Genomic DNA, 26331 nt, shown 5'->3' with positions numbered 1-26331 from the left:
TCCTGGTTCCTTCTTCTACCTCCTGGGAGCTCCCCGTCAGGCACAGGTGGGCTCTGGGCCTCTGTCCTCAGCTTGTCCCTTCTCCATCTGGACTCTCCCAGGTCAGGTCACCCACACTGGCTGCTTCAGTATCATCCAACTGCAAATGGCTCCCCCAGATCTTTATTGCTAACCCCGACTTCTCTCCTAAGCTTCAGATGCCTATTCAACATCTCCACTTGGATGTCTTGTAAGGATCTCAAATTTAATGTGGCCCAATTGAGCCTGGGCTCTCCATCGTCCTCCAGAGTATCATACACACAGCCGCCACCTACCCACTTGCTTAAGCCTCACACCTTAGACCTTGGGAGAAATGCCTCCTCTCCTTCTATTCATCCACCATCACATTTAACCCCTTAAGAGTTCACCCTATCGGGTCACCCTCCACAACAGAGACTGAATGGGATTGCCTCCCACCTTCCCCGTTGCCACCACCCTGCTTTAAAACCCTGTTATCTTTCACCTACTTTCAGAGTCAACTTGCTGTGTCCCTGCCTCCACTCTTGGCCCCTACAATCCATTCTCCACAGAGCAGAGTGACCTTTTAAAAGTATAAATCATGCCATATCCATCCTTCCACTTGAAACTCTCCCAGGCTTGCAATGAGAATACAAGCTAAAATCCCTCACCGGGGCCTTCGGGACCTGGCTCCTGCCCACCACCCTGACCTTGTCTCATTCGATTCCTCCTCGTTCCTTCCACACCAGCCAATTGCTGGGGATGCTCTGCCTTCAAATGTCACATGACACTTTATACACCTTTAGGGTCTCTGCTTAAATGCCACCTCCTCTGAGAACCCCTCCCAGGCTGCCCGAAGGTACTCCACCGAGCTCTCGTTCCTCTGCCCCACTGCCCTGTTTCCTGTGTTTTACAGCAGTTACCACTAGTGCAAATCATTTGTGTGTTTATTATCAATCTGACCTCGCTCGCTGAGAGATTGTCGTGCTCACTGCTGTGTTCACAGGGCACCTGCTGGCGTGGAGTAGGTGCCCTCGGATAACCAACGGGTTTTGGATTGAGTGCAGGGGACAGTGAGGTGAGGACTGCCGACTCACTCGATAGAAGGCATGTTGGGTGCGGACATCGGGCTGACCTCCTTGGCCTTCTGCAGCGCGTGCTTCTGGTTGAAAGCCTCCTCTTCTTCCTGCTCATCCTAGACACAAAGAAGACACGGCTGTGCCTGGGACCCCCATGAAGAAGAGGTGGCTCCCTGGGCTCTCCTGAGAAGCTCTGGAGAGCAGGAGGGGCGAGGAGCACAAGGGAAGAGGTGAAATAAGGCAGAATGAGGCGAGATTGGCTGAGAGACCACAGATGGCCAAGCCGCCGGGCCTCCATAGCCCTGGCATGGCCGCAACTCTGGTCTCCTCCCTGCCACACAGGCTGCCCAGGAGAGCTGTGGAAGTCAAGGCCATGCCCCAGCCCTCAGTGGAGCTGGCCACGCTGTAGAGGTCACAGGCCAGAGCTGATACTTCTCAGGTGTTCTGTCTGGAAGTGAGGGAACGAGGCCCTTCCAGGCAGAGCCCCTGAAGTGCAGCACCAAGGCTGTGCCTCTTCCCCGCAGAGCTAAGTGTTCCCAGGATTGAGTGTTTTCTTTATTCTTCATGTTATAATCCTGCAAAGGGCCTCCTTGAGGGTCCAATTTCTAAGATATTATTTTCTCTATCTCATGGGAGACCCAGGCTGGTCTGAGGCTCATCAAACTCAAAGAGAGTGAAAGAGACTGAACCAGGCTTCCTTCAGGGCGTGTGGCTCTCCACCTGTCCAGGAGCTCCCGGGAGGGGCCAGAAACGCAGACTTCTGGAAGTTCCTCAAAGGCATCTAATGGCACTAGAACCATCGCACCCCCAGAGAGCAATGCTTACCTTGGTCAGCTCCTGGGCGTTGGCCAGATTGTCCACAGCGATGGCCAAGAACACGTTCAGCAGCGTGTCTGGGGTGACGAGTTAAGGATGGGCAATAAGAAAAGCAGGAGGCCTCAAAGCAAGGCTGAGAGGGCATTTCCACGTCTTTCTTGCTGGGGACACCAGGATCTACCCCAAAGAGTCCCTTAAGCAGGGACTGTGGGAGGGGGGACTGAGATACTATGGAACCCTGTTAGAAGGAGAATATGTCTCCCCTCCTTCCACGTCTCATCTCTTTGTTCAGGACAAAGAAATACATGAACAGAGTGAGAAGGCCTTTCAACAGCTGTGATGTCCATCCACAGCAATATCAAACAGAGAGTCAGTGAACAACAAGGTGGGTAGGTAACTCAACGTAGGAGCTCATCTCTCCTTTCTGGGAGGCTGAAATTGAAGCCCACCTACACTAGCCATCCTAAGCTATTCTTAAAGATGGAAGGAAATGAGAACCCCCAGCCCATCACTGACCAGCTCTCGGTAACGGGATGCTAACTTATTTCTCTTGTTCTTCTCATCCTGCACCGCTTCCGCATTTCATTTAACAAAATGTCACAGAACTCACAAGATCATTATGGAACCCCTTTTTATTCTACACTCTAACCTCTAAAGACCCAAATTTCCAACTGTGTTTGAGGCCCATGTGTTCTGGGACAAAGAACTGGTTCCAGAAAGTCCAGGTCTGACTGCCCTCAGAGTAAAAGAAAAAAAAAGAAAAAAAAAAAAGGCCACTGTGACAAATTGGCCTTCCATTTCTGTGACTCACTGCACAGCTTTCTTCTTAGCGGCTCTCTCTGGTCTATAGTCGGCTTTGGCCCTTATCAGTTTTCAGGGCAGAAAACCAAAAGGAGCATCTTTTCTCTGTGAGATTCTGGAAGATGCAGAACCACAGCTGTAGCACAACAGCTCCTCGTTTTTACTCTACCAAATCCAAATCAAGGCAAGTCGCACTTCGCCAAAACATCGAATGGTCGTGTAGAAGTTTGTAGTTTACAAGGGGCATTCAAATAAATTACCTCATTTACTATTCGCAACTAACAAGGAAGACAGACATTGGTATTCTAATTTCACATGTGAAAACTTGAAGCTCAGAAAGATGAAGTGCCTTTCCCAAGGCCACACAGCTGTACGCAGAGTTGCTGGGATTAAAACCTCATCTTCCTGGATCTAGATCCTGTGACCAGACCTGGGTTTTGGAATGAAAAGAACTTGGTTTCTACTTTCCCTTTACAGTTGAGTAATTGTTTAGTCTTTGTTATTTCTTCCACGTCTTACAGAGTAAGGATTAGATGAAATAGCGCCAGTAAAGCACTTAGTACACACAGAGACTCACAAATAGCACAGATGATGTCAATGTTAGATTTGCTTAGTTGTAGTAGCATTAATCATAATGCTAGTGTTTTAGAGCTCTTACTATGGGGCAGGCTCTGTTCTAGCGTAACATGAAATTAACGCATGAGCATTATAATCTGTCCACTGTTTCAGCCTACAGTGATCTCTGCCCTCTCTTCTGTCCCCAGCTCATAGTAGCTCCAATCATTCAACACAATAGCTTCATTTGGATGCTATTCTTTCTTCTTCATTTTTATCCCCTTTACCCAACTAGTGTACAAATTCCTTAAGATCAGGATCCTTGTTTCTCTTCGTACACGGAGCAATGTCTGGTTTCTTCTTAGTACACAGAGCAATGTCCCCCTCCCCGCCATCACTGCCCCACTCCAGTTCTACCACCATCACCACCCTCCTCCCCACCTCCTCCACATCACCACCACCTCCACCACCAACCTCCTCCTCCTTCACCATCACTACGCAATCACCACCCCCCTTTCCTCCATCTCCCGCTTCCCCTCCTCATATGCCGGACTGGGCAGGCAGGCAGCACAAAGAGGAGCATCTTAAAAAGGATACAGTTTCCAAACAAGGTGAGCACAATGAAATAGATCGCTGACCACATGCCTGAGCTGACCCCACCCTGGGAGCGGATCCCGTTGTACATCACCTCATTCCAGTCCTCACCTGTCAGGATCTACGCAAAGCAAACAACAGGCCAAGTCAGAGACCTGGGCTGGTTGAGAAAATGGTGAGAAGTCTGGGCCTGAGTCTTTTCCACCTACCCCCTTGCTTGGCCATCCTGCCAGGGAGGGGGGGAAAAAATGTCACTCCCATGGATAATCCTAAATTTTCTTTTGTTATGGAAGAGAATTTTAGGCATTGAAAATAGAGAAAGAGCATTAAAAGGGAAGATTCTATTCCTCAAACTACAGAGTCCTCCCCGCCCCCCACCTCCACTTTGCCAGGCCCACAGGAATCACTCAGACCAGGCAGTCTGGTCACTCCCCACCTGTCACCTGAGCTGCCAAGGTGCAGCTCCCGAGACAGCATCATTATGGGAGAGAGCTGCCTGGGCACCAGCTCTGGAAACCTGGATTCTGGTTCAGCCTCGCTAAATAGCGTTTTTCTTAGGTCTAAGACATGACTGATTTTTAATTTCCCCCATTATTTAAAATTTATTTTGGTGGGGGCTAATAATACTTCATTAAATGATCACATGTGTTAGATGATGTTTCCGGTTTCAGAAAACCATAAATGTAATAGTTTTTTTTACTGTCTTTGACTTGATATTTCTTATATAGGGAGAAGGCCAATGAGGTCATCATGAGGGGGCTCTTCTCTTATTGGTAAGAACAGAGCGACCGAAATCCTAGGAATTACTGTGGTGATGATTCCTCAACAAGCAAGGTACCCAGCTGCCTGGGAGGGGCCTGGAGGGGCAGAGTGGTGTTCTCCTAAGCTTTTCACCTTGCAGTGTGCACCCAGAAACCTGCCAGTTGGCCTCGTACCTGGAATACAGTCATGATGGCCGCAGGGAAAGTGTCAAAGTTTGCCGAAGGAGTCCCATCATTAAAGTTAAACCTGCGAAGGAAATTCAGAGAGAATGGAATGAAAATTCTTACACACCAAGTTTTCCCTTCCCAAGATGATGCCATTTTCATCACTTCTTTCCCCTTTCTCCACGTCCCCCTCTTCCCTACATTCCCCCCACTCCGTGTCACTTGTAAAGATGATATTAGAGACTATGGCTGAAGGACTGTGCTCTGTGAAGGGTGTGTCTTTGAAGGGCGTGGGTACCGAGATGGAGTTTGGGCAGATCCCGAGGTACAGGGCCCTGTGCTGTACATTTCAGAGAGAGCTCCAGAGGAAGGGTCCCGGGAGCGAGAACCCTGTACAACGTGAAAAGATTACAAGCAGAGACGCCTGTTCCACAACACGCACAGTGGTTGATTTGGGCCATGGACAGGAGCAAATAAGATGGGAACGCGGTGACTGAATGAGTGACCCCGGCGCTCCCAGGCTGACGTTTTAAGGCTCCTGTGGATGGAAAGCTAGTTGGTGCTTACCTGCCTCCAAACAGCTGCATTCCTAGGAGAGCAAAGACAACGATGAACAGGAAGAGGAGGAAGAGCAAACTGATGATAGACTTCATGGAACTCATCAAGGAGACCACCAAATTCCGTAGGGACGCCCAGTACCTACAAAACGCAGACGGCATTACAGCGGTGAGCAGTGAATATCCCGTTACCCCCAAGTCCAGCTGGACATCTGCCTGCTGGTCTATGAATGAGCTGCATTTTTAATCCTTGTAGGAAGGAGAGGTGGTAGCAACAGTGTGGCTCCCCTTGGGAATGTGGCACGGGACTTGGCATCGTAGATGTTTCTTCTGGTTTGATCTTTGGAGGAGGGAAGAGGAGGAGGTGAGGAGGAGGAGCTGAAGAATGGAATGGGGGGATGAGACAAGGAAGGGGAACATCTGGTAAGGGGGATGAGGAATGGAAGGACATATAATAAGGCAGAGAGAAGCTTCCACTCTCAATGGTGGTTGGGAAGGGTCCAGATTCTGATCACTTACTTGGTTATTTTAAATATTCTTAGAAGCCGGAGAGCTCGCAAGACACTGATTCCAAAAGATGTTCCAGGTCTGAAGATGGCCCAGACCACTTCAAAGATACTGCCCACCGTGACCTAAAGAACCAAACCCAGCCACAGTACCAGGAGGAGGAAGAGAGGAGAGGAACATTCTGGTAGTCAGCGATCAACAGTTCTCATTGGGCTGTGGTGAAATTAATACTCTCCCCTCCCCACCCAGCCTGCCTCTAACAGGTCTATTATTTGCAAAGGCTGCTTCTTCCCTCTGCTCTCCACCCGCCTTGCTAACTTTAATCCCGCAGACTGTGGGCTGGTTTACTGACTGCTGTTGTCCTTGGTGAAAACTACAAGTGGTCAATTCTGCACAAAATTGACAGCCGTAACTGTCTTACATTGTAACCCTTTGAGCAGACAGACAAAAGAGTCGTCCTCAAAGCAAGGAACCAAACTGGAATTAATACAAGTTGCATTCCAACATGAAAATCTCAGGGAGGGCCCACATTCTCTCATTGTTCTAGAATTTAGTGCTCACAAGAATGGTTTAGTCACGTGTATAATATCCGTCAGTCCCTCAGGCCTCACACAGCCTAATGTGATGGTGCTACAGCTACTGGGTGGCAGAGAATCTGACTGCTGTAGGAAGCAGCAATGTCAAATTAAAAACTGAACTTGTTTTTTGTTTTAATTAATCACCTAGTGATTGTCCACTATATAGTCTCTACGTTGCATGAGGAGCAATAACCGATAAATTCATCCTCACAGCAATTCTGAAAATATGTAGATAAAGAAACTAAGATTATAATGGTCTTCCACTGGCTGTTATGCCTGAAAACTGCCCGTACCCAGAAACATATGTTCCACGTTAAAATGCAGATTGGCAAGTGCTCAAAATCCTTAGCACGTAACTGAAAATTTGGCAGAAAAAGAAGTAGGTTTGGCAGAAAGAGAAGTGGATCAGGAACCCAAAGTTTTGGGACCCAGCACTGCTGCTAATTCACATTGTTTTGGGCGATGTGAACTTGGGACACGTGTCCTCAGGGAATGGGCAGGCTAACTCCTGACCCGCGATATAGTGGACAGGGCTCCTGAAAGCCGTGCAGGACCACAGTGTATGTGAAAGCACTTGAATCCTGTTAGGAATGGGCACAGTTATATATCAATATTATTTAGCAAGTGGACAGTGGACGACATTTCTAACATGTGTGCATGTGCGTGTGTGTGCGCATCCATGTGCATGTCTGCATGAGGGCATATTTAGATAATTTTCCCAACTGTAACTGAACTAAAAAAAAAAACCCAAATATATAAGCTTCTCTTTTTTCATTGAACTACCTTCTGGAATCAAGTTTTTTTCCTCCTCTCTCAGACATTCCCCAGGATACTGTGATTTAAAACTCTAGCTTTGTCAAATTCACCGAGCTATACACCTAAGGGTGTCCTCTATGGCGTGTGTTACACTTCCATGAAAACATTAAAAATAAAAGCTTAAAACCAACCTCCCAACCTAGTGTGGCAAGGATTCACTCATTCCTGCCCCCGTTAGCGAACCTCATCTAGTCCCTGGCATAATTTCTGATTTCAGTGCTTCATGCTGGGCAAGAGAGGAGCTGCTTATCTCACCCGTGGCTGATCGACAGGGCGCGGGCGGACAGGTGGGCTCCCGAGCACTTACCCCAAAATCAAAGCAGTTGAATGAAGAGTGAAAGTAAAGGCGAGGCCCCATGCCGTACATCTTCAGGGACATCTCCAAGAGGAAGAGTCCCAGGAACAGAAATTCTGCATAGTCTGAAAGCATCAAAAGCAGGAGCATTTGTTCCCCAGATGGCGGGCTCCCGCACCCAAAACCCCCACCTGCAGAGGTGCCCTCCACACCAGCAGGACCCACACATGTGAGGAGGGTCAGTGACCAGGGCAGGTCAGTACCAGGCGACACCTAACGATGTCAGAATTCGCTCTCACCCAGCAGGAGCCCCAAGAGCTCCCCAGGTCGGCTTTGCTCTCCATCAACAGGTGGGTTTGCCACTGCCCTTTAAATGGTAGGTGGCTCCCCGGAAAGACAGGGCTTTACCATGGCTTCGATGTGAGAGCCAGAATGGTCCCCCACTCACACCCAGTGGCAGCCTTACCCAGAGCTAACTAACCCTTATGTCTCCTTTTTGGTCTATTCGAGGTACCCACTGCCCTAAGAGCTTCCTCCCTGGGACTTTGGTGACCAAAACTCCCTACACCATTGACCCTCTTTAAAATACTAAGTGAAGAAGGCCTTAGAGCACTCGAGTTGTAATGCCATCTGTTGACTCCTCAGCGAAGATTTGTTTATCTGATTCAATAACGAGTGACAGATGGGCATGGTCCCTTGGAGACAACCCTGGCCTCCCTCACAACGTGAAGGGGGAGAACTCTGGGCGGACAGACGCACTGCCAGGCCCAGCACGATCCTGGCTCTCTGACACCTGCGCCTGGAGAGCCCGCAGTCACGGGTCACTCACAGAGGAAGTGGGTGAGCCACTGGGGCTGGTTGTGATGGACGATGGCCACGCAGGCGGTGTTGAGGGCCACAAGGCTCAGCACAATCCAGTAAAACACCTGGGACTTCACCATGTGGCGGATAGAGATGCGCAGAAGCCTTTCCTTGTGCCGGAAATAGGAGGCCCCGTCCACCTTTGCGCTTTTGATGCTGGCTCGGGCGAGAGGTGTGCCTGTGGGGGAGAAGCAAGGAGGGAGAATGAGGCTGCAAAAACGATCGCCCTCTGTGGCAAGGGGGGCAGTGTTGGTCCCCCAGCTGGTGGCCACCAGGCTGCGGGCCTGGGAATACCCATGATGAGGAGTCTCCACAGTAGGGACCCCTGCTTTTCCTCTGGGCACGCTCAGCCCTAGAAAGGATTCCCTGGGTAGGAGGACCCAAGGCATATATACCTGGTATCTGAAACCTAATCAGATCGTGTTTATGTTTGGGCTTCTCTCTGGCCTTTCCTTTTAAATATACTTCGGGGGCTGGAATCATTCTGCTGCCTCTGGGATCTTTCTGCCACGGGCAGCCGAACGCAGCAGTGAGCTCTGTACGCCTCTCCTGCTTTTAAGAACGAAGGCCCTTCCCTTTTTCTTGAGGAGGAACTATCTGCCATCCGCCAGAGTTTCTGAGAGAACCTGGGACTGAACACCAGTCCTGCTGTAGGGTTCTCAGTAGGAATCCGTTTAAATATCACATGGACGATGGGACGGCAGGAGGTGGGTGCTACTGTGGTTGAGGAGGTTCTCAAATGGGGGTCACTAGGAGCAACAGGCCCTCAGCTCCTCTGAACGTATCTGAGTGGGATTTCCTTATCCCGCAGGAGAGGCCGGCCGATGGACACATGGGCACACGAGAAGGATCTGGGCTGGATTTTTCTAAGCCCATGTTTCATGTGAACAGTGGCTCCGCGTCCATGTTTTTCTAAGTCCCTGTAGGTTAGATTCCCACTCCTTCTCCAAGTCCATCCCTGGGGTCTGGATTCTTTGGGTTCTCTTCCTCCTCGTGGTGCTTCTCAAAAGACAGGCTCTTTGTTTTCATGGGAGATTCAGAGAGGGGAAGGCCTAGCCGGTCCCACTCACCCACGGAGGAGATATCCACACAGTGCTCGTCGCTGGAGTCTCGAGTCATGACCTCCGTGCGGCTGCGTTTGATGGTGGCCCTTCGGAGCACTGCGCCGGGAAAGGGGAGGCAGGTGAGGACGTGTGCAACCGGGTCATTCTGCTCAAAACTGAGGATTGTGGGCCAGAGACCTCTGGGACCCAGGCAACTGCCCCTAAACAGCTGAGCCCGGGTCACAGAAGTCGAAAGCATCTATAAAGACAAGACTCCTGTGCTCAGAGGCACCTATGTGCGCTGGCTCCTCACCAGCGAGGCACTTCCTGGGAATGAAAGGGGTCCCAAGAGGATCTCCATTGATGTTCAGAGAAGATCCTTTATATGCCATGGATTGCATGATGGGCTTTTTATTGCACATTATCAATGACACGCCCCAGGACCAAGTAACTCTTGGATTTGGCTTTCATCACTTTAAAAGGCATTTAAAAATTTGTGACTCAATTCCCTTCCTTTTAAAGCATGAAGGATTTTATGACAGAGAGGCTTTGGTTTCAAATCCCAGAGCGCCCCTCTTTTATTTCTCTCTCCTCTTTGGATCGAGAGAGACCACCCCACACAAGAGGGGGTGGATGCCAGTGGAGTGAGGAGTTGGTTGGAGCCTTACCTTCTAAGGCTGACGTGCCAGCATTTTTATTTTCTTCAGCAAGCATGACTTCCTCTACATGGAAACAAATGGTTTAGTCAATTATCTGTAAATGGCAAATTATCTTGCAAAATGAAAATCCCTCAGGGAGGGCTTGGGCTCCAGGGCAACGGAGACGGAACAAAGGGCTCACAGTCCATCGCAGGCGTCAGCAAGAGAAAGCCGCCAAGGTCACGGAGAGAGCTCCCCAGACACATCAGAACAGAAGGACGTTGTCAGTGCGCGGGCGCTTGGGGAAGATGGTAAACTTCAGCTCTGTGTCTGACACACTCCTTCAGGAGGATGCTCATGAGGGAAAGAGCTGATCTTTTTATTAACTAAAACCCCCTTAAATGGATAGGAATGAAAACTTCCATTTCTGTTTTTTCTCCTACCCAGGTTCTTGTCTTTCCTAACGCCTTAAACCTTTTCCAGCAATAAATGGAAGCTTCCTTAGTTTCTCTTGTCTGCAACTTCACATCTACCCGCTCACTCAGGAGGCGAGGCCACGCTTTGGGCATTGGCCTGTCTACTTCGTGAGGAGCAGCACTCAGGGAGAGGAGCAGGGCTGGAGGGCTGGCTTCCTCCCCCCACCCACCCACCCTCACCACTACTCCATCCTGCCTTCCTTGGGCAGAGCTTGAGCTGACCACGCTAGGGCCCATCGTAAATGTGTCCCTGTGATGTTGGATTTTGTTCAGGATCCATTCCTGACACAGAACTCTTAAAACCCTTGGAATTTATTGTCTTCTGTATACTAATGTGATGACTCATTGTGGGGGAGGCCTAGTAACCAGAATGGAGGCTGGTAACCAGAAAAACCAACCTCAGGATTAGAGAGTTATAACTTTCAGCCCGATCCTTCTCCCACCTCCTGGGAAGGGAGAGGGGCTAGAGATTATTGAATACCAATGGCTGATGAATGAATCAGTCATGCCAATGGGATGGAACCGTCATAAAACCTAAACATCAGGGCACAGGGAGCTCCTGGGCTGGTGGCCACACCAAGATCCTGAGAGGATGGCATGTCTGGAGAGAGGATGGCAGCGCTGTGCGCCCCCAACCTCTGCCCCACACCTTGGTCTATATGTTTCCTCATTTTGGCTGTTCCTGAGTTGTATTCTTTATAATAAGCTGGTAGTAGTATTACCATTTTTCCTGAGCTCCAGAAGTTGTCCTAGTGAATTATCAAAACCCGACTCCTCTGAATTTGTTGTCAATGGGGCAGAAATTCAGGTCATTGAGGGCCTCTGCTGTGGCTGGTCCCTAACCTGTGGGGTGTGCATGAACTCCAGGTGGAACTCAGTGTCAGGATGGAACTGAATAGTTGAGTATCTGATAGGTGTGGAAGAATGGCAGGACTGATTGGTGTTGGAACAACATATTTGGTTGTTGGTGCTTGAAAAAGGACCACACAGTCCCTTGGCCTCCCCAAGGGCGGCCCTGTACTCCCCAGAGGCGTATCATTGGCAGGATCCTATTTTCTATACTTGTTAGAATAAGCCTCACCAGGATCCTTCCAAACTTGCCAACAAAAGAGCCCCTGTCTGGTGGAACTCAGAGTCCCCTATTGGGCCCCACCCTCACTTGGCCTATAACAGACCAGTGTGGAGACCTAAGCAACCATTGCCTAGGATTCCGGCTGCTGGAGGAAAGCTTGCAGCAGGCCCTATTAAAGGATGGTTTATAATTTAAGCTCCTGTAACAAGTTCAAGGGCAAGCAGAAAAGGGTAAAGTCATTACCACAATTCCACCTGCATATAAAATTGAGAGTATATAATGAATGTATTTCCCAGGGAGGGGGCATTTTGAAGCTCAGGAGGATGGCCATTCTACCAAGTGCTAATGTTTAGCTTTCTCTTTTGAGTATAGCCTCCGGCGAAACTCTAAGTTAGCATGTTGAGTGTTATTGGCGGGATGCTCCTTGATGCAGACAAAGCGGGTTTTAAAGTCATTGGACTGTACAGTTTGAGGGCATCCTTTTAAAATAGGTACTTGTTAGCCCTAGCTGGTTTGGCTCAGTGGATAGAGCATTGGCCTGCAGACTGAAGGGTTCCAGGTTGGATTCCGGTCAAGGGCACATGCCTAGGTTGCCGGCTCGATCCCCACTGGGGGGCGTGCAGGAGGCAGCCAATCAATGATTCTCTCTCATCATTGATGTCTCTCTCTCTCTCTCTCCCTCTTCCTCCCTCTCTGAAATGAATAACAATATTAAAAATGAATAAATAAATAAAATAGGTGCTTGCTAAAACATGTCACAGCAACCTGAATGACCTGAGCCAGAGGCTTGGGGTGGGCAGATCTGAGGACCGTCAAACGGAGGGGGGTGCGTGGAGCTGTGGAGCATCTCTGGGAAGCACTGGAGGGCTCTGGATGTGCTGAAGCCACCCCCTCCCCCAATGCCTTTTGCCAAGTTTGCTTTCGAACTTGAGAGTGTCTTTCCAGGGAAACGTAACCCATATGTCTCTGATTCACTCCCGCTCCCTGTGTAAAGGGAAGGGCCAGGAAGCACAGGTTGACGTCGCCGCGCGTCTTTTTTCTTAGAAGGAGGAGAGAGCTGGCTGTGCTGTGCCAACTGGAAGGAAGTGCAGCCTTGCGATCCTGCGTGGATTGGCAAAGCAGAGCCACAGCGAGCAGCACCCGGGGCGCCCGACCCTGAGTGCGGCCAGGGCCAGGGCCGGGGGGGGGGTCCTTTCCCAGTTCTGCCGCCCGCCCACTCGCTAGGGTGGTCTGTCAGATGGCAACTCCGCCCAGGAAGCCAGTGGCAGTTGGGATTCAAGCTGCCTGCCTGGCCTGGCGGCAGATCGGCTCAGTAAGGCTGAGTTACCATTCTGGGAAGAGGGGAGGGTTACTCACGTTCACCCTCACACACGGGTCTCCCAGGAGAAAGAAAAAGTGCAGTCCCCACGCATGGGCACGGCTCAGCTTCCAGAGGAGGCAAAGAGATGCAGAGGGCCCCAAAGAGGGTGGTGATTGCTATCTGGCTTTGAAGTAGTAGTTTCAGTCACACACTCTCTCTCACCCCTGATGGATCATCAAACACTGACTCCGGAGCAGAGAGAGAGAGCTTTGTGTGCTGGTGGTGGAGTGAGTGTCATGGCGTCATTCCAAAGCTCTTCTAGAAGAATAAGGCTCGGGCAACTAAGCAGCAAATCATATTCCAATTTTTGCCCCAGGAGGTCTCACGGTTGTGCTATGCTTTCTACTGGGAATAGAGAAAAGGTGCTGACTGTCATGTATAATTTTTGATTAAAAAATGTACTCTTTGCTCAGGAAGAGAATGAAGATAAATAGGACCCATGCAATCCAGCCTTTAAGATAGCAAGGCAAGCACATGCAGCCTTTTTACTGGCAGAGACGGGGTGACTGACGTCCCTCCTACACAGCTGAGCCACAGTCCAACGTGAATCTGGTGGCTCCGTGAGTTAAGGCGATCGCGGTGGGTTTGGGCCTACGCTCAGGGCTGGGCAAGAATCATTCCTGATTCGAGCCAAGAGGGGGGAACTGGTGACAGTTCGAGGAACAGGGAAAACCAGTTCTCACCATCACCTGTCCCCCCGCTGACTGTGATGGCCTCACAATTGGTCTCCCTGCTTCTGGCCTCCTATTATCTATTCTCCACGCAGCCACCGAGCGCTCCTTCAGCATCTTAAATCAGAGCACGTCCCTCCTCTGTTCAAAACCCTCCAGTGGTTCCTGCTTCCCTCGCCCTTACAATGCCGGTCATGCCCGATCCGCTGCCCTCTCCCCCTGTGATTGCCCTCATCCTGTCTCCTGTCCCCCTCCCCTTGCTCACGCCCCTCCTGGCTGCTCCCACTTTACAGCCTTGGCATCAGAGTATTCCTCCCTCAGATCGTCCTGTGGCTCGCCCCTTCATCTCCTTCAAATGTCCCCCAAATAGATCTACCCTGACACCTCTATTTAAAACCGTGACTTCCCCTACGCCCCATGGCCCTACCTGGATCTGTGTTCCCTGGTCTTATCACCACCTGACAAGTTACTTATGTATAATTTTGTTCACTGCCACCTTCCCCGACTGGAGGGTAGTGAGCTCCAGGAGAGGAGAGTGCTGGCCCATTGCTGTATCAGGTGCCTGGAACAGGACCTGGCACAAAGGAAGCCACAATAACCATCTGTGGAACGAATGGATTATTATTATTAGTAGTAGTATTAGTAGTAGTAGTAGTAGTGCAAAACTTTACGGGCCCAAACTCAGCTCCAGGATTGGGTTATGTTACCATTTCCTCATGTCTGTCCTCATGCTAACACGCCTGTCTCATGAAGGTGTTTTAATAGAACAGGGCCTGTCACACACCAGATAAAGGAGAGTGGGACCTGCAGAGAACCTCAAAGCAAATGAGGAATCTAGAGCTTCTCTCTGCTCCGATCTAGGCTGCCCCTTGGCAGGGAGGTACTGGGAGGTCCCTGCCGCCCATGCAGCCCGCCAGCGGCTGTCCCGCCTGCAGCCTCACCTGCTTTGTCGATCCAGGCGCGGTACCCGTTCAGCTCGCGCTCAATCTGCTGCTGGCGCCGCAGCTTCATGAAAGCCCTCCGGTTCTCCACTCTCTCTCTCTCTTTGGCAAATTCCCTGTGGACAAGGAGGATGCGATGCACTGGGTTCGGGCAGTGCCATGACTAAGAGAAAGGGTGATGTGAGGAGGAGAGACAGAGTTTGAGCAGGTACCTCCGGGCACCCCCTTTCCCCTTTCCTTGGTCCCAGCTGCATCCATGACATCCTTAAGGAGTTGTTCAGAAACTCACCTCATCCAGCCCCATGCAGGGACCTTCCCAGATCCGGTTTATTCCAATCAGTACTAACACCCTCTGCTTGCTTGCTCAGAAAAGGTGTTTTCTTAGCCACGTGACGAACCAGGCCTCAAAATGCTACACGTCCCGTGTCCCCAGCTACAACAGAGGCCCTTAACCCTGCAAGGGGCAGGGCTACTCTTTATGCTTTTAATTGCAATAATGATTAATGTACATTGACCACTTATTATGCCAGCCCTGTATGAAACTTTTCATACCCATGAACTCCTTTAATCCTCATAACCGCCCTATGAGATACACACTATTAAAACTCTTGTTTAACAGAGAAAGAAACAAGGCTTAGAGAAGAAAGGAACTTGCTGGGATCTGAACTCTAACCGGAGTGCTGTGCCTCCTCTGGGGCCCTGTACCCTGTGGCACTCAATATGGCTGTCACTGAAGACCAGTGACACCGATGCCTAGAAGGGCTGGAATGCTGTTTGAAGATGGCTGGTAGCGGATAAATGAGAAAAGGAACACGAGAAGGGCACCTGGGCTCTAGGAGGAAGACAGCGGGGAGGCGGGGTGGAGCAGAGCGGAGATAGTGGGACAGAGGGAAAGCCAAGGTGAGAAGACACAGTCCACTGACAGGGGACCACAGCCACTCTGTGGCACAAGACAACAAAGACTAAAGCCCCATGGGCAATGGAGAAAGAAGAGGAATGAGTGCTGCCTGGCAGAGAGGGAGATGGTGTAATTCAATTGGGAGCAAACAGGGATCAAGCAAAATTCATGAGCTAGTGGGCCCCTCCTCAGAAACCACCTCCATCACTGCCCTCCGCATCACCAAACACCTTCCAGGCAAGGATACCCCTCGCTAGAACAGCACCTCCCAGTCACGGCTCAGGCACTCTCCCACTGCCCTGGAAGCTGTCAAGGGCTCCCTATAAACAAAGATGTGCCCCTTCAAGATGAAGGAGTCCAGCACCCATTGTGCATCCTGCCAGCTTCTCCCTCCTGTCCAGGTACTAAAAAATGAGCTAGGGGCTGAGGGACGTGCTCCTGGCCCTGTGCAGGGGACTGGGAGGGGCCTCATCCGGTCCCGCCTATAAAGACAGAGATGGATTCCTTGGCACTGACACCTTTTAATGATCACAGTCAGGCTGAGGGCACGGGTATGTGGCACATACCCAGGGGAGTTGATATTCTCCTGGGCTTGGCTGCAGGTCCAGTGGGTCCTACCAAGGGTGTTGTGGGGAATGGAAAGGGAGGGGGTCAAAATGAAGAGTGCCAGGGCCAGTGAGAGGCGAGGTAAATATTCAAGCCCTGGGGCACCCCCTTTCCCCACCTTCATTTATGGGTTTCAGCATGGGGCTGACGTCGCCACCTATCAAAGTTTCCTCCATCTCACAGCTGTTAGTTATCTTTCTAAAACATGATCACTTCCAAACTTAAAACAATAACTACAGGGAGTAACGTGTGTGGAACACTTTCTAGTTTTCAAGCACCTCTGTATATTTTCCTCACTGAATCTTTATAACCCGTCTGAGAAGAAGGCAGAACATGTATTTTCATCCTCCAGGGAAAAGCTAAACCACTTGTTCATGGTTAAGCAACAAAAGCCAGGACTAGAGCCCAGCGCTGTCTGCTCTACGAGCCGGGGCTCCTCACGCCCTGCCTATGTGCCCGGTGGCGTATCTGTACGCCCCTTCTTTATCGTTTCATATGGAAGTGTCTTAATTTTTCAGCTATGCTCCGGGGGAATTCAGGGAGGTTTCAAGCAAGACCTTGAAAAGGGGGACCTGAAGCAGGCTGTGACCAGAGGAACACAACAATCCTTGAGCATCTGGGGTGAGATCACCAACATCTCCATGTTCCAGCTCAGAAAATGAATCCAAGGAGGAGTTAAGTGGCTCTTTGAGGGGGCAAGTATCCAAGGAACCATGACCCTCAGATCTTCTAAATTCCATCTTCTCTCGGTTCTAACCCCTTCCCCTCCACAGCCTCCTCCTCCTGCTGCTAAATGAGATACACACAGCTAACATGGCCTTCAGTCTTTCACAGTCTGATCTGGACCTTTCTTTCCAAGCCTCACCTTCCATCATCATTCCTATCCACCCCATGTGCACTGGCTGTCCACCTCAGTCATGCTCCAACTGCAGCATGCTTCTCTCTACTCCCAAAAAGGCAGAGCAGGCTTGTAAGGCTTGGTTCCCACTGCTTCTCTGCCTGGAACCCCTTCTTTTCTGCCTGAGTCCGTTAAAATCCTTCCTCAAGGCCAGGCTGAAATGTCACCTCTTCTGTATAGTGTTCTTCTCCCCTAACCTCTCCTTAGTCTTCTGGCCTCCCTTCTACCTTTCTTCTGTCTTTACGGCCCATCATACAGCCGGATCTTTACTGTGCTGGGCTGTACAGGAGACTCTCTACTTAATGTGAGCTTTTTGGGAAAACGTTATGTCTTTCTTAATTTTGTGTCCTCTGGACTAGGCTAGACCTGGCACATAGTATATGCTCTCTCTATATATAGACAGACTTGGTGAGCATACTGATCACTCTTGCCCTCGGTCCCAAAGGCATAAACGAAGGCACACTCCCCGTCTGCACTGACCCAAAGCGACACTGCCATTAAAATTTGTTTCTCTTTGGCTCCACTAAAATCTGCCAGAATTAGTCCATAAAGTATGCAGTGTGTCACCTCTAGCTGGCCCCCGGAGTGACCATGCAGCTTGACTTCCGGTGGGCTAGGCCAACAAACCCAGGCTAAGCTCCGCGTGTACTTGGAAGTTTCCTGGCTCCGGGCCTCACCAGCTGGCTTCCCTGCTCTCCTCTGTCATCTTGTCATCGCAGGCCCCCGTTTCCTCCCACCCTCCCACCTGGCATCTTCGCTGGGCTAACAAGCCCAGAGCCCAACAAATCTGGCCTGGGCTTTTTAAGAATCCTCTTGCCTAAAGGAAGGAAACAAAGAACATGCACCAGTGGGGATAGCTCCTCGCAGCTAGTGCACCGCGGTGGAGGAAGGACCGTGCTGTGGGAGGGGTGTGTGGGCACCCTATATGATGTTTGTGGAGTGGCCCTCTTCTGTTTTTCCAATGGGATCCTAGGATAGCAGTCTGGCACCAGTGTCTTTCATGACATTTCTCCCTCCCTCCCTTGCTGTCATCACTGTTTGTGCCCATGGCTCATCGCCCGACTGATCTGCAGGCTCCATGAGACCATGCAGAGCCTATATGGCATCACATTGCAACAAAGACCTATGAAGATTAACCCAAAGTCTACTATTATAGCAGACTCCATAGGTTATGGAAATAACATGTTAAGAACCGCTAATATCCATAGAACACATTTGTGAATTTTTTTTTTTTTTAAATTTCTTTATTGATTAAGGTGTCACATATTTGTCCTCATCCCCCCATTCCCATCCCACCCCTCTCCCCACGCAGGCCCCAATCCCCTGTTGAACTTAACCGTTGGATAGGCTTATATGCATGCATGCAGGTCCTTTGGTTGAACTCTCCCCCTCCCCCCACCCTCCCCCTACCCTCCCCTATCCTCCCTCTGAGGCCCGATAGTCCGATTGATGCCTCCTTACTTCTGGTTCTGTTCTTGTTCCTCAGTCTATGTTGTTCATCATTTCCTCTAGATGAACAAGATCAAATGTCACTAGATATATACTAATAAGAACTGAATGTGAGACGAGCAATAATAGTTATGCTGACAGGCAAATGAATCAATCTGTAGCGAGCTTCCCCCTGGACCAACAGTTCTTTTGAGACCCAATTTCGATGACCAGTAGTTCCTTATGTGTACATGTCAGCACTGACCCCTCAGCTCTGGATGGTGGACAAATGGTGGTAATGGAGGTCCGACTCCCTCTGGTTTGGTCTCGGCCGAACCCAGGGGCACGGCGTCACCTGGACTAAGGGGCACGTGGCCTCACCCATACCCAAGGGGCGCGTGGTCTCACCCGGGCCTGGGACCCAGCCTCACCCGGATGGATCCAGGGGCGCAAGGCCTCACCCGGACCCAGGATCTGGCTTCACCCGTACCCAGGGACGCTTGGCCTCTCCCAGACCCAGGGGCACGTGGCCTCACCTGGGCTTAGTTTCACGAGGCCTCACCTGGATCCAGGGACACATGGTCTCTCCCGGACCCAGGGACGCTTGGCCTCTCCCAGACCCAGGGGCACGTGGTCTCACCCGGGCCTAGGTGCACGAGGCCTCACCCGGATCCAAGGACACATGGTCTCACCCGGATCCAGGGACGCTTGGCCTCTCCCAGACCCAGGGCCACCTGGGCTCACCCGGGCCTAGGTGCACGAGGCCTCACCCGGATCCAGGGACACATGGTCTCACCCGGACCCAGGGATGCTTGGCCTCTTCCAGACCCAGGGCCACTTGGGCTCACCCGGGCCTAGGTGCACGAGGCCTCACCCGGATCCAGGGACACATGGTCTCACCTGGACCCAGGGACGCTTGGCCTCTCCCCGACCCAGGGCCACTTGGGCTCACCCGGGCCTAGGTGCACGAGGCCTCACCCGGATCCAGGGACACATGGTCTCACCTGGACCCAGGGACGCTTGGCCTCTCCCAGACCCAGGGCCACTTGGGCTCACCCGGGCCTAGGTGCACGAGGCCTCACCCGGATCCAGGGACACATGGTCTCACCCGAACCCAGGGATGCTTGGCCTCTCCCAGACCCAGGGCCACTTGGGCTCACCCGGGCCTAGGTGCACGAGGCCTCACCCGGATCCAGGGACACATGGTCTCACCCGGACCCAGGGACGCTTGGCCTCTCCCCGACCCAGGGCCACTTGGGCTCACCCGGGCCTAGGTGCACGAGGCCTCACCCGGATCCAGGGACGCATGGTCTCACCCAGACCCAGGAACGTTTGGCCACTCCCAGACCCTGGGCCACTTGGGCTCACCCGGGCCTAGGTGCACGAGGCCTCACCCGGATCCAGGGACGCATGGTCTCACCCGGACCCAGGGACGCTTGGCCTCTCCCAGACCCAGGGCCACCAGGGCTCACCCGGGCCTAGGTGCACGAGGCCTAACCCGGATCCAGGGACACATGGTCTCACCCGGACCCAGGGACGCTTGGCCTCTCCCAGACCCAGGGCCACTTGGGCTCACCCGGGCCTAGGTGCACGAGGCCTCACCCAGATCCTGGGACGCATGGTCTCACCCGGACCCAGGGACGCTTGGCCTCTCCCAGACCCAGGGCCACTTGGGCTCACCCGGGCCTAGGTGCACGAGGCCTCATCCGGATCCAGGGACGCATGGTCTCACCCGGACCCAGGGACGCTTGGCCTCTCCCAGACCCAGGGCCACTTGGGCTCACCCGGGCCTGGGTGCACGAGGCCTCACCCGGATCCAGGGACGCATGGTCTCGCCCGGACCCAGGGACGCTTGGCCTCTCCCAGACCCAGGGCCACTTGGGCTCACCCGGGCCTATGTGCACGAGGCCTCATCCGGATCCAGGGACGCATGGTCTCTCCCGGACCCAGGGACGCTTGGCCTCTCCCAGACCCAGGGGCACGTGGCCTCACCCGGGCCTAGGTGCACGAGGCCTCACCCGGATCCAGGGACACATGGTCTCACCCGGACCCAGGGACGCTTGGCCTCTCCCAGACCCAGGGCCACTTGGGCTCACCCGGGCCTAGGTGCACACGGCCTCACCCGGATCCAGGGACACATGGTCTCGCCTGGACCCAGGGGTGTGTGGGCTCTCCCAGACCCAGGGGCGCTTGGCCTCGCCCGGGCACGGGATCCAGCGTCATCCGGGTCCAGGGGCACTTGGCCTCACCCGGACCCGGAGTCCGGCCTCACCTGGACCCAGGGGCATGTGGCCTCACCTAGACCCAGGGACGTGAGGCCTCACTTATACCCAGAGGCGTGTGACCACACCCGAGCCCAGAGGCGCGCAACCCCGCACGCACCCGGGTCTCAGCGGGGCCCCGTCTTCCCGATCCCAATTCCTGCCGGTCAATCCCCCCTCAGCAATTCCCCTGGCCATCCTTCCAGAGCTCCAGTATGGCTGCTGCAGAACTCGTCGGGCGGCGGCTCGGCGAAGCTCCGGTGCACCCGGTGCATGGCGGTGGGCCAGTCTGGCGTCGCTGCGTCGGCCCTTGGGTCTGCATCGGTGGCCGGTCGCCGAGCATGCGCACCTGGCCGCTTCCGGGGCGTTGAGATTCTTGACGGACTCAGAGGTCAGCAAGCGCGGAGTCTCCCACCCCATGTCTCATAGGGGCTCGTCTGTCCGTGCTTGGCTGCCAGTGGAGCCGTCCCCTCAGCCGGAGACCGCCGGGGGAACTGCGCCGAGCACGTTCCAGGCCGCTGTTGTATCGCCTGAGCCATAGTTCTTTTGTGTCGCCTGAGCTGTAGTTCTTAAAGTGTGGTCTTTGGGTCACCGGCATCAGCATCATCCCACATACCCCTCTTTTATTCTAGTTGTAGAGCATCTACTCAGCCAGCCCTATGGTGGTCTTGGATGGTGTCTGCTCTGCTCTCTTGTCGTAGTCTCAAAGTTGTTGTGGTAGGCAACAATCAGGCTTCCGCCCTATGCCTCCATCTTGGTCCTCCTTTGTATAGTTAAGTCTTGATTGTTGTTGGTGTCACTGGGGGGGCTCTCTTTGTCTATAAAGGAAGAGTTGCTGTGCAGGAGACACGTTTATGGGCCGGGTCTTGGTGCAGCAAAGCTTTGGCGTTCACTGAATATTCCCGTTGAATGTGTCCCTTATGCACGTGGTTGAAATCTGGTGTCATCTCCCACAGACCACTAGATGCCCTCGTTTCTGGGTCTCCAATGGGGTGTAGATCAGCTACTGCCTTAGGCACTCAGCAAGGATTACAGCAAAAACTGTAGTTTCTTCCTCCTGTCTGAGTGGCCCTGGAGCAGTCCGACTAGAACAGCAGATCATCTGGTCCGCTGCCAGAGGGCAGTCCACCCACATGCATAAGCCGTTGCTTGGGGCGCAGGTGTGCCTGCAAGACTTGCGGGGCAGGTCTTCAAAACGTGCGGGGCGGGTCCCAGGGCGGGGCGGGGTCTCAGGGCGCCAACAGGCCATGGTGCGGCGAGCTGCGATGGCTGTGAGTCTGGTCCTTCTGCCTTCCACGTATCTAAGTCCCTTCGTTCCGCACTCCAGCGCAGCAAACACTGATTGCTGGGCGCACCTCTGCAAGAGTCCCGCCTCTCCCCGCAGGCATCTGGGTCTCCCGGGGTTCACCAGAAGATGGGTTTCAGGGTGATGGAGAGCTAATCTCCCTTAGGTTTGGAACAAAAGCCCCTTTCCCCCGCCACCAGCCAGACCCACGCACCTCCACACCTCATCCCCTCCGATTTCGCTGGGTGCGAGGCAACAGAACAGCCTTTAACCTCCGCCGCCATCTTTTTCAAACTTCCCGATTTGTACTTCTTAATCCCTTCATTTCAGTCAACTCTACTGAAGTCTAGCGCCGCCGGGAGGTGCACGGAAAGGGCGCCCGGGCCTCCGTCCGGTGCGCGGTGCGCGCGTCCCGCGGAACCAGGCGCACGAGGGCCGCGCGGCTGGGACGGGCGCTGGGCGGCCGCCGAGCTCCAGGCACCGCCATCGCTGTGTTCCGGATGTCGCCGCCGCCGCCGCGGCGTCCCTCCAATTTATACTTCTTAATCCCTTGAATTCAGTCAACTCTACTGAAGTCTAGCGCCGCCGGGAGGTGCACGGAGAGGGCGCCCGGGCCTCCGTCCGGTGTGCGGGGCGCGCGGCCCGCGGCACCAGGCGAGCGGGGGCTGCGCGGCGGGGACGGGTGCTGGGAGGCTGCAGGGCTCCGGGCGCCGCCGCTGCGGCGGCGTCCCCAGCGTCCCGGGCCGGGCGGCCTGCGCAGGCGGCGGAGTTGCGAAAGTTAGTGAGTTTCCCAGGGTTTCGCCCGGAATGGGGTTCAGTGCAATCGGAGCCGGTGCTCAGCGCACTCCGGAGCCTTTATCTCCTTCCTGCCAGTGAACTCCGGCCAGGTCATCAGCCGCCCCCTCCTCTCCGGTTCCATCCTCCCCACAGGCGCATGTGCTCGTGTCTCCGCCCGTTTCTCCATACCTCAGGCTTTTACGGCTTCCCCGACTGTCCCCGTGGCCTTCTCCTTCTCCCCAGCTGTGGGCATTTCAGTCCACCAACTTTCCTGTGGTTCTGGACGATGTCCGTTCTGACCTCTAGTTGTATTTTTGAAATTGTTGTGCCCGGCTGCAGGTTAGGTGTTTAACCTATGCCGCCATCTTGGTTTTCTCATTTGTGAATTTTTAAATTTACAAATCACTTTCATATAAATTAGCGCACTTTTATTTAAAAAAAAAAAAAAAACACAACCTTGGGAGATTCAAAAAGCTTCTTGTCCAAGATCAACCAATTAGCCAGAATTCAAACTAACGTGGACCAATCGATTTCAGGTTCAGTGCTGTTTCCACCAGGCCTCAGCTGTCTTCTATGCTATCTAGACATCAACCTTTAAAATCTACAAAAGGGATTTAGTTTCAGCCCAAGGTGTGGAAAATAAGGATATAAAAACTAGAGTCTTTGTTTTTCTAAAAGACTGTCTTTTCAATAGAGAAGCAGTATGAGAATCCATTGCTCTGTGTTGGACTAATAAAGACCTAGTGTAAAAGTCATCGCATTAGTCAAGCTGGTGATGTACTGCTTGATTTTTGTGAAAACGTTATGTCTTTCTTAACTTTGTGTCCTCTGGACTAGGCTAGACCTGGCACATATATCCAGGTGAGCATACTGATCACTCTGCCCTCAGTCCCAAAGGCCTAAACGAAGGCACACTCCCTCTGGGCTCTGGATTTAGAAATAAATCCCCACATGCTCAAGCAGAACTACTACCAGGTCTATTCTCAGAACTATGCATCCAGGTGACATCTGCTGTTAGTAACCTGGAAAGTAACCTCTCAGTCTCCGTCTCCTCATCCGTCACTGTTGATGTTAGAAGGACATAATAACTCTCTGCTCATAACCAGGGGCAGGAATAAATCTGATTTACTCTGCGAGTCCTGACTGCATGCTTGTAAGACACTGTATAATGAAAAGGCAATGGAAGAAATGGAAGAAAATATGCATAAATCATATATCTAAGAAGGAGTTGATATCCAAAATGTATAAAGAACTCATACAACTCAACTGCAAAAAAAAAAAAAATCTTTTAAAAAATGGGCAGAAGAACTGAATAGATATTTTTCCAAAGAAGAATACAGTTGGTACATGAAAAATGCTACACATCACTAATTATGAGGGAAATGCAAATCAAAACCACAGTGAGATATCACTTCACACCTGTTCGAATGGCTACTATCAAAAAGACGAGAGATAACAAGTACTGGTGAGGATGTGGAGAAAGGGAGCCCTGGGTAGGAATATAAATTGGTCCAGCCACCAGTGGAAAATAGTATGGAGCTCCTCAAAAAATTAAAAACAACTTCCATATGATCCAGCAATCCCACTTCTGGGTATATATCTGAAGAAAACAAAGACACCAATTTAAAAAGATATCTGCATCCCTATGTTCACTGCACCCTTATTTAAATAGCCAAGACACAGAAACAATCTAAATGTCCACTGATGGGTAAACAGGTATCGATGACACTATTCAGCCATAAAAAAAGGAAATCCTGCTATTTGCAACAATAAGGATGGACCTTGAAGACATTATGAAATAAGTCAGATGGATAAAAATAAGTATTGTATGCTCTTATTTATATATGGAATTTTTTAAAACACACACACACACACACTGAACTCACTGAAACAGAGAAGAGACTGGTGGCTGCCAGAGGTGATGGTGGGAAATGGGAGAAATGGGTAAAGATGGTCAAAAGGTACAAATTTCCAGTTACAAGATGAATAAGGTCTGAGAATCTAATGTGGAACATGGTAACTATAGTTGGTAGCACCATTAAATAATATACATATATCAAATCATCATGCTGTACACCTTAAATTAATACAAGCTATATGCTGATTATAAATCAATAAAACTGTGGGGGGAGATACAAATTGTGTTGCATTGCAGATACTTTCTACCCAATTTGTTATCCCTATTTTTGGCTGCTTCTTCCTGCCCGGGAAGATAGCCTGCAGTTCCCCTCATGACACTGCTCTCACACAGAGAAAAGGAAGAGGAGTTGGAGTTGAGATAGACGAGCCGCTATTCTGGTTGTCACATACGTATGCCAGGTTTGAGTTGTTAAATTTTAAATTCCAATTATGGGAACTTAGGACGTGACTGATCTCCATGTATTGCACGGTTAAGTTCAATTTTCTTCTATCATCCTAGTTAGTGAATTTACATTTGTGACCACTTTGGTTTTCCAGCAGTTTACATGAGAGGCATAACTGGAAAAAATCAACCACTGATACATAACCCATTCCGTATTTTCCATAATGAGATGAAGTGTTAAAATTATGTAGATACTCCCAGACAAGGTATAACACCACGAGTGACTGTGGGTGTGTTTGCCAGGGGGTTGGGGAGGTGGAGTTGGCTTTTAAGCCATATTTAGTTTAAGATGAAAGTTCACTGGTATTTACAGGACTAAAGGACCCATAATGGAGCCACTGCCACATCAGCATGCTGAGAAATTAAAGTGACTGGTTTTAGTCCACAGGGTGACGGGAGGACTTTGGTCATTCACATATTTAGAAGGTATCATGAGGTGACTAACTTTTGGGGGTTAGAAGTGAGGTCTGAAGCCTTCCTCCCACCTGAACTTCCCGCCTTTGTTATATCTCCGCAGTCACAGCGCCCCCCCCACCCCGCCCCCTCCTGGGCAGTTACCTCCTACATTGATGTAGTGAGGAAGGTGTACTGGTAGGTCTGCTTTGACAAGAGATGCTCTGTGGCAGGGCTATTTGGCTCCCTTGGCCTCTAGCTCCAGACCCTCCTCCTGATTCAGTGCACAGCGGGGGGAGCTCTGTTTACTGATGCGGAGGCCTCGCTGCTGTCATGGCAACCAAAAGGAAGACAAAGCCTGCCAGGATGGATTGCCTGTATGACTCAAAGATCTGTTTACTCACACTCCTGTACACACTTGTACGCTTCATCACACACACATTGGCGTGAATACACACATGCTTACACTGGCACCGGAGGCATATGTAGACAGACTATGCCAGGCATACAAATGGCCACATGGTCCTATCCCTCCCTATTAATCTTCAGAGCCCATATTTCCAGAGTGCTTCGCTGTCCCCAAGGGAACCTTGCCGCCAGTCTTCCTGTAAGATGTCTGCTTCCGGAAGGGGGAATTTGGGTTAGACATCCAGAACAACCTCTCCAACCCTATAGGCTCTAAAACAGGGAGACTGGGGCAAGTCAGAGAGACAGTTGTGGGTTGCCAGTGGTTTAATTTCAGTCTCATTGGGAAACAGGCTGGAGGGTGGGGGGGTAAAAGAGCTTTGCAGAGTTCATATGAGCCTGGGGGACATTTTCTCCCATTTTTTCAGCGGAGCA

At 51.6% G+C, this 26331-nt stretch overlaps 1 protein-coding gene across 3 annotated transcripts in view; it reads right to left on the bottom strand.

Annotated features, from left to right (window-relative positions):
• Positions 1–26331, bottom strand: part of CACNA1E (calcium voltage-gated channel subunit alpha1 E) — a 267144-nt gene that overhangs the window by 63459 nt on the left and 177354 nt on the right. For all 3 annotated transcript variants that reach the window (XM_054711820.1, XM_054711821.1, XM_054711822.1), the window contains exons 8-18: positions 14584–14699; positions 10094–10147; positions 9453–9542; positions 8351–8560; positions 7534–7646; positions 5845–5957; positions 5336–5467; positions 4778–4850; positions 3846–3963; positions 1902–1969; positions 1095–1192 (exon numbers count right to left, since the gene is read on the bottom strand). In XM_054711820.1, coding sequence (XP_054567795.1) covers positions 1095–1192; positions 1902–1969; positions 3846–3963; positions 4778–4850; positions 5336–5467; positions 5845–5957; positions 7534–7646; positions 8351–8560; positions 9453–9542; positions 10094–10147; positions 14584–14699 — 1185 coding nt within the window. The remainder of the gene's footprint in view (positions 1–1094; positions 1193–1901; positions 1970–3845; positions 3964–4777; positions 4851–5335; positions 5468–5844; positions 5958–7533; positions 7647–8350; positions 8561–9452; positions 9543–10093; positions 10148–14583; positions 14700–26331) is intronic.

The sequence above is a fragment of the Eptesicus fuscus genome, chromosome 22 (assembly GCF_027574615.1).
Source record: "Eptesicus fuscus isolate TK198812 chromosome 22, DD_ASM_mEF_20220401, whole genome shotgun sequence".
Lineage (NCBI taxonomy): Eukaryota > Metazoa > Chordata > Mammalia > Chiroptera > Vespertilionidae > Eptesicus > Eptesicus fuscus.
Note: the sequence above shows the minus strand (reverse complement) of the source record. Positions and strands in the feature narration are given on the sequence as shown.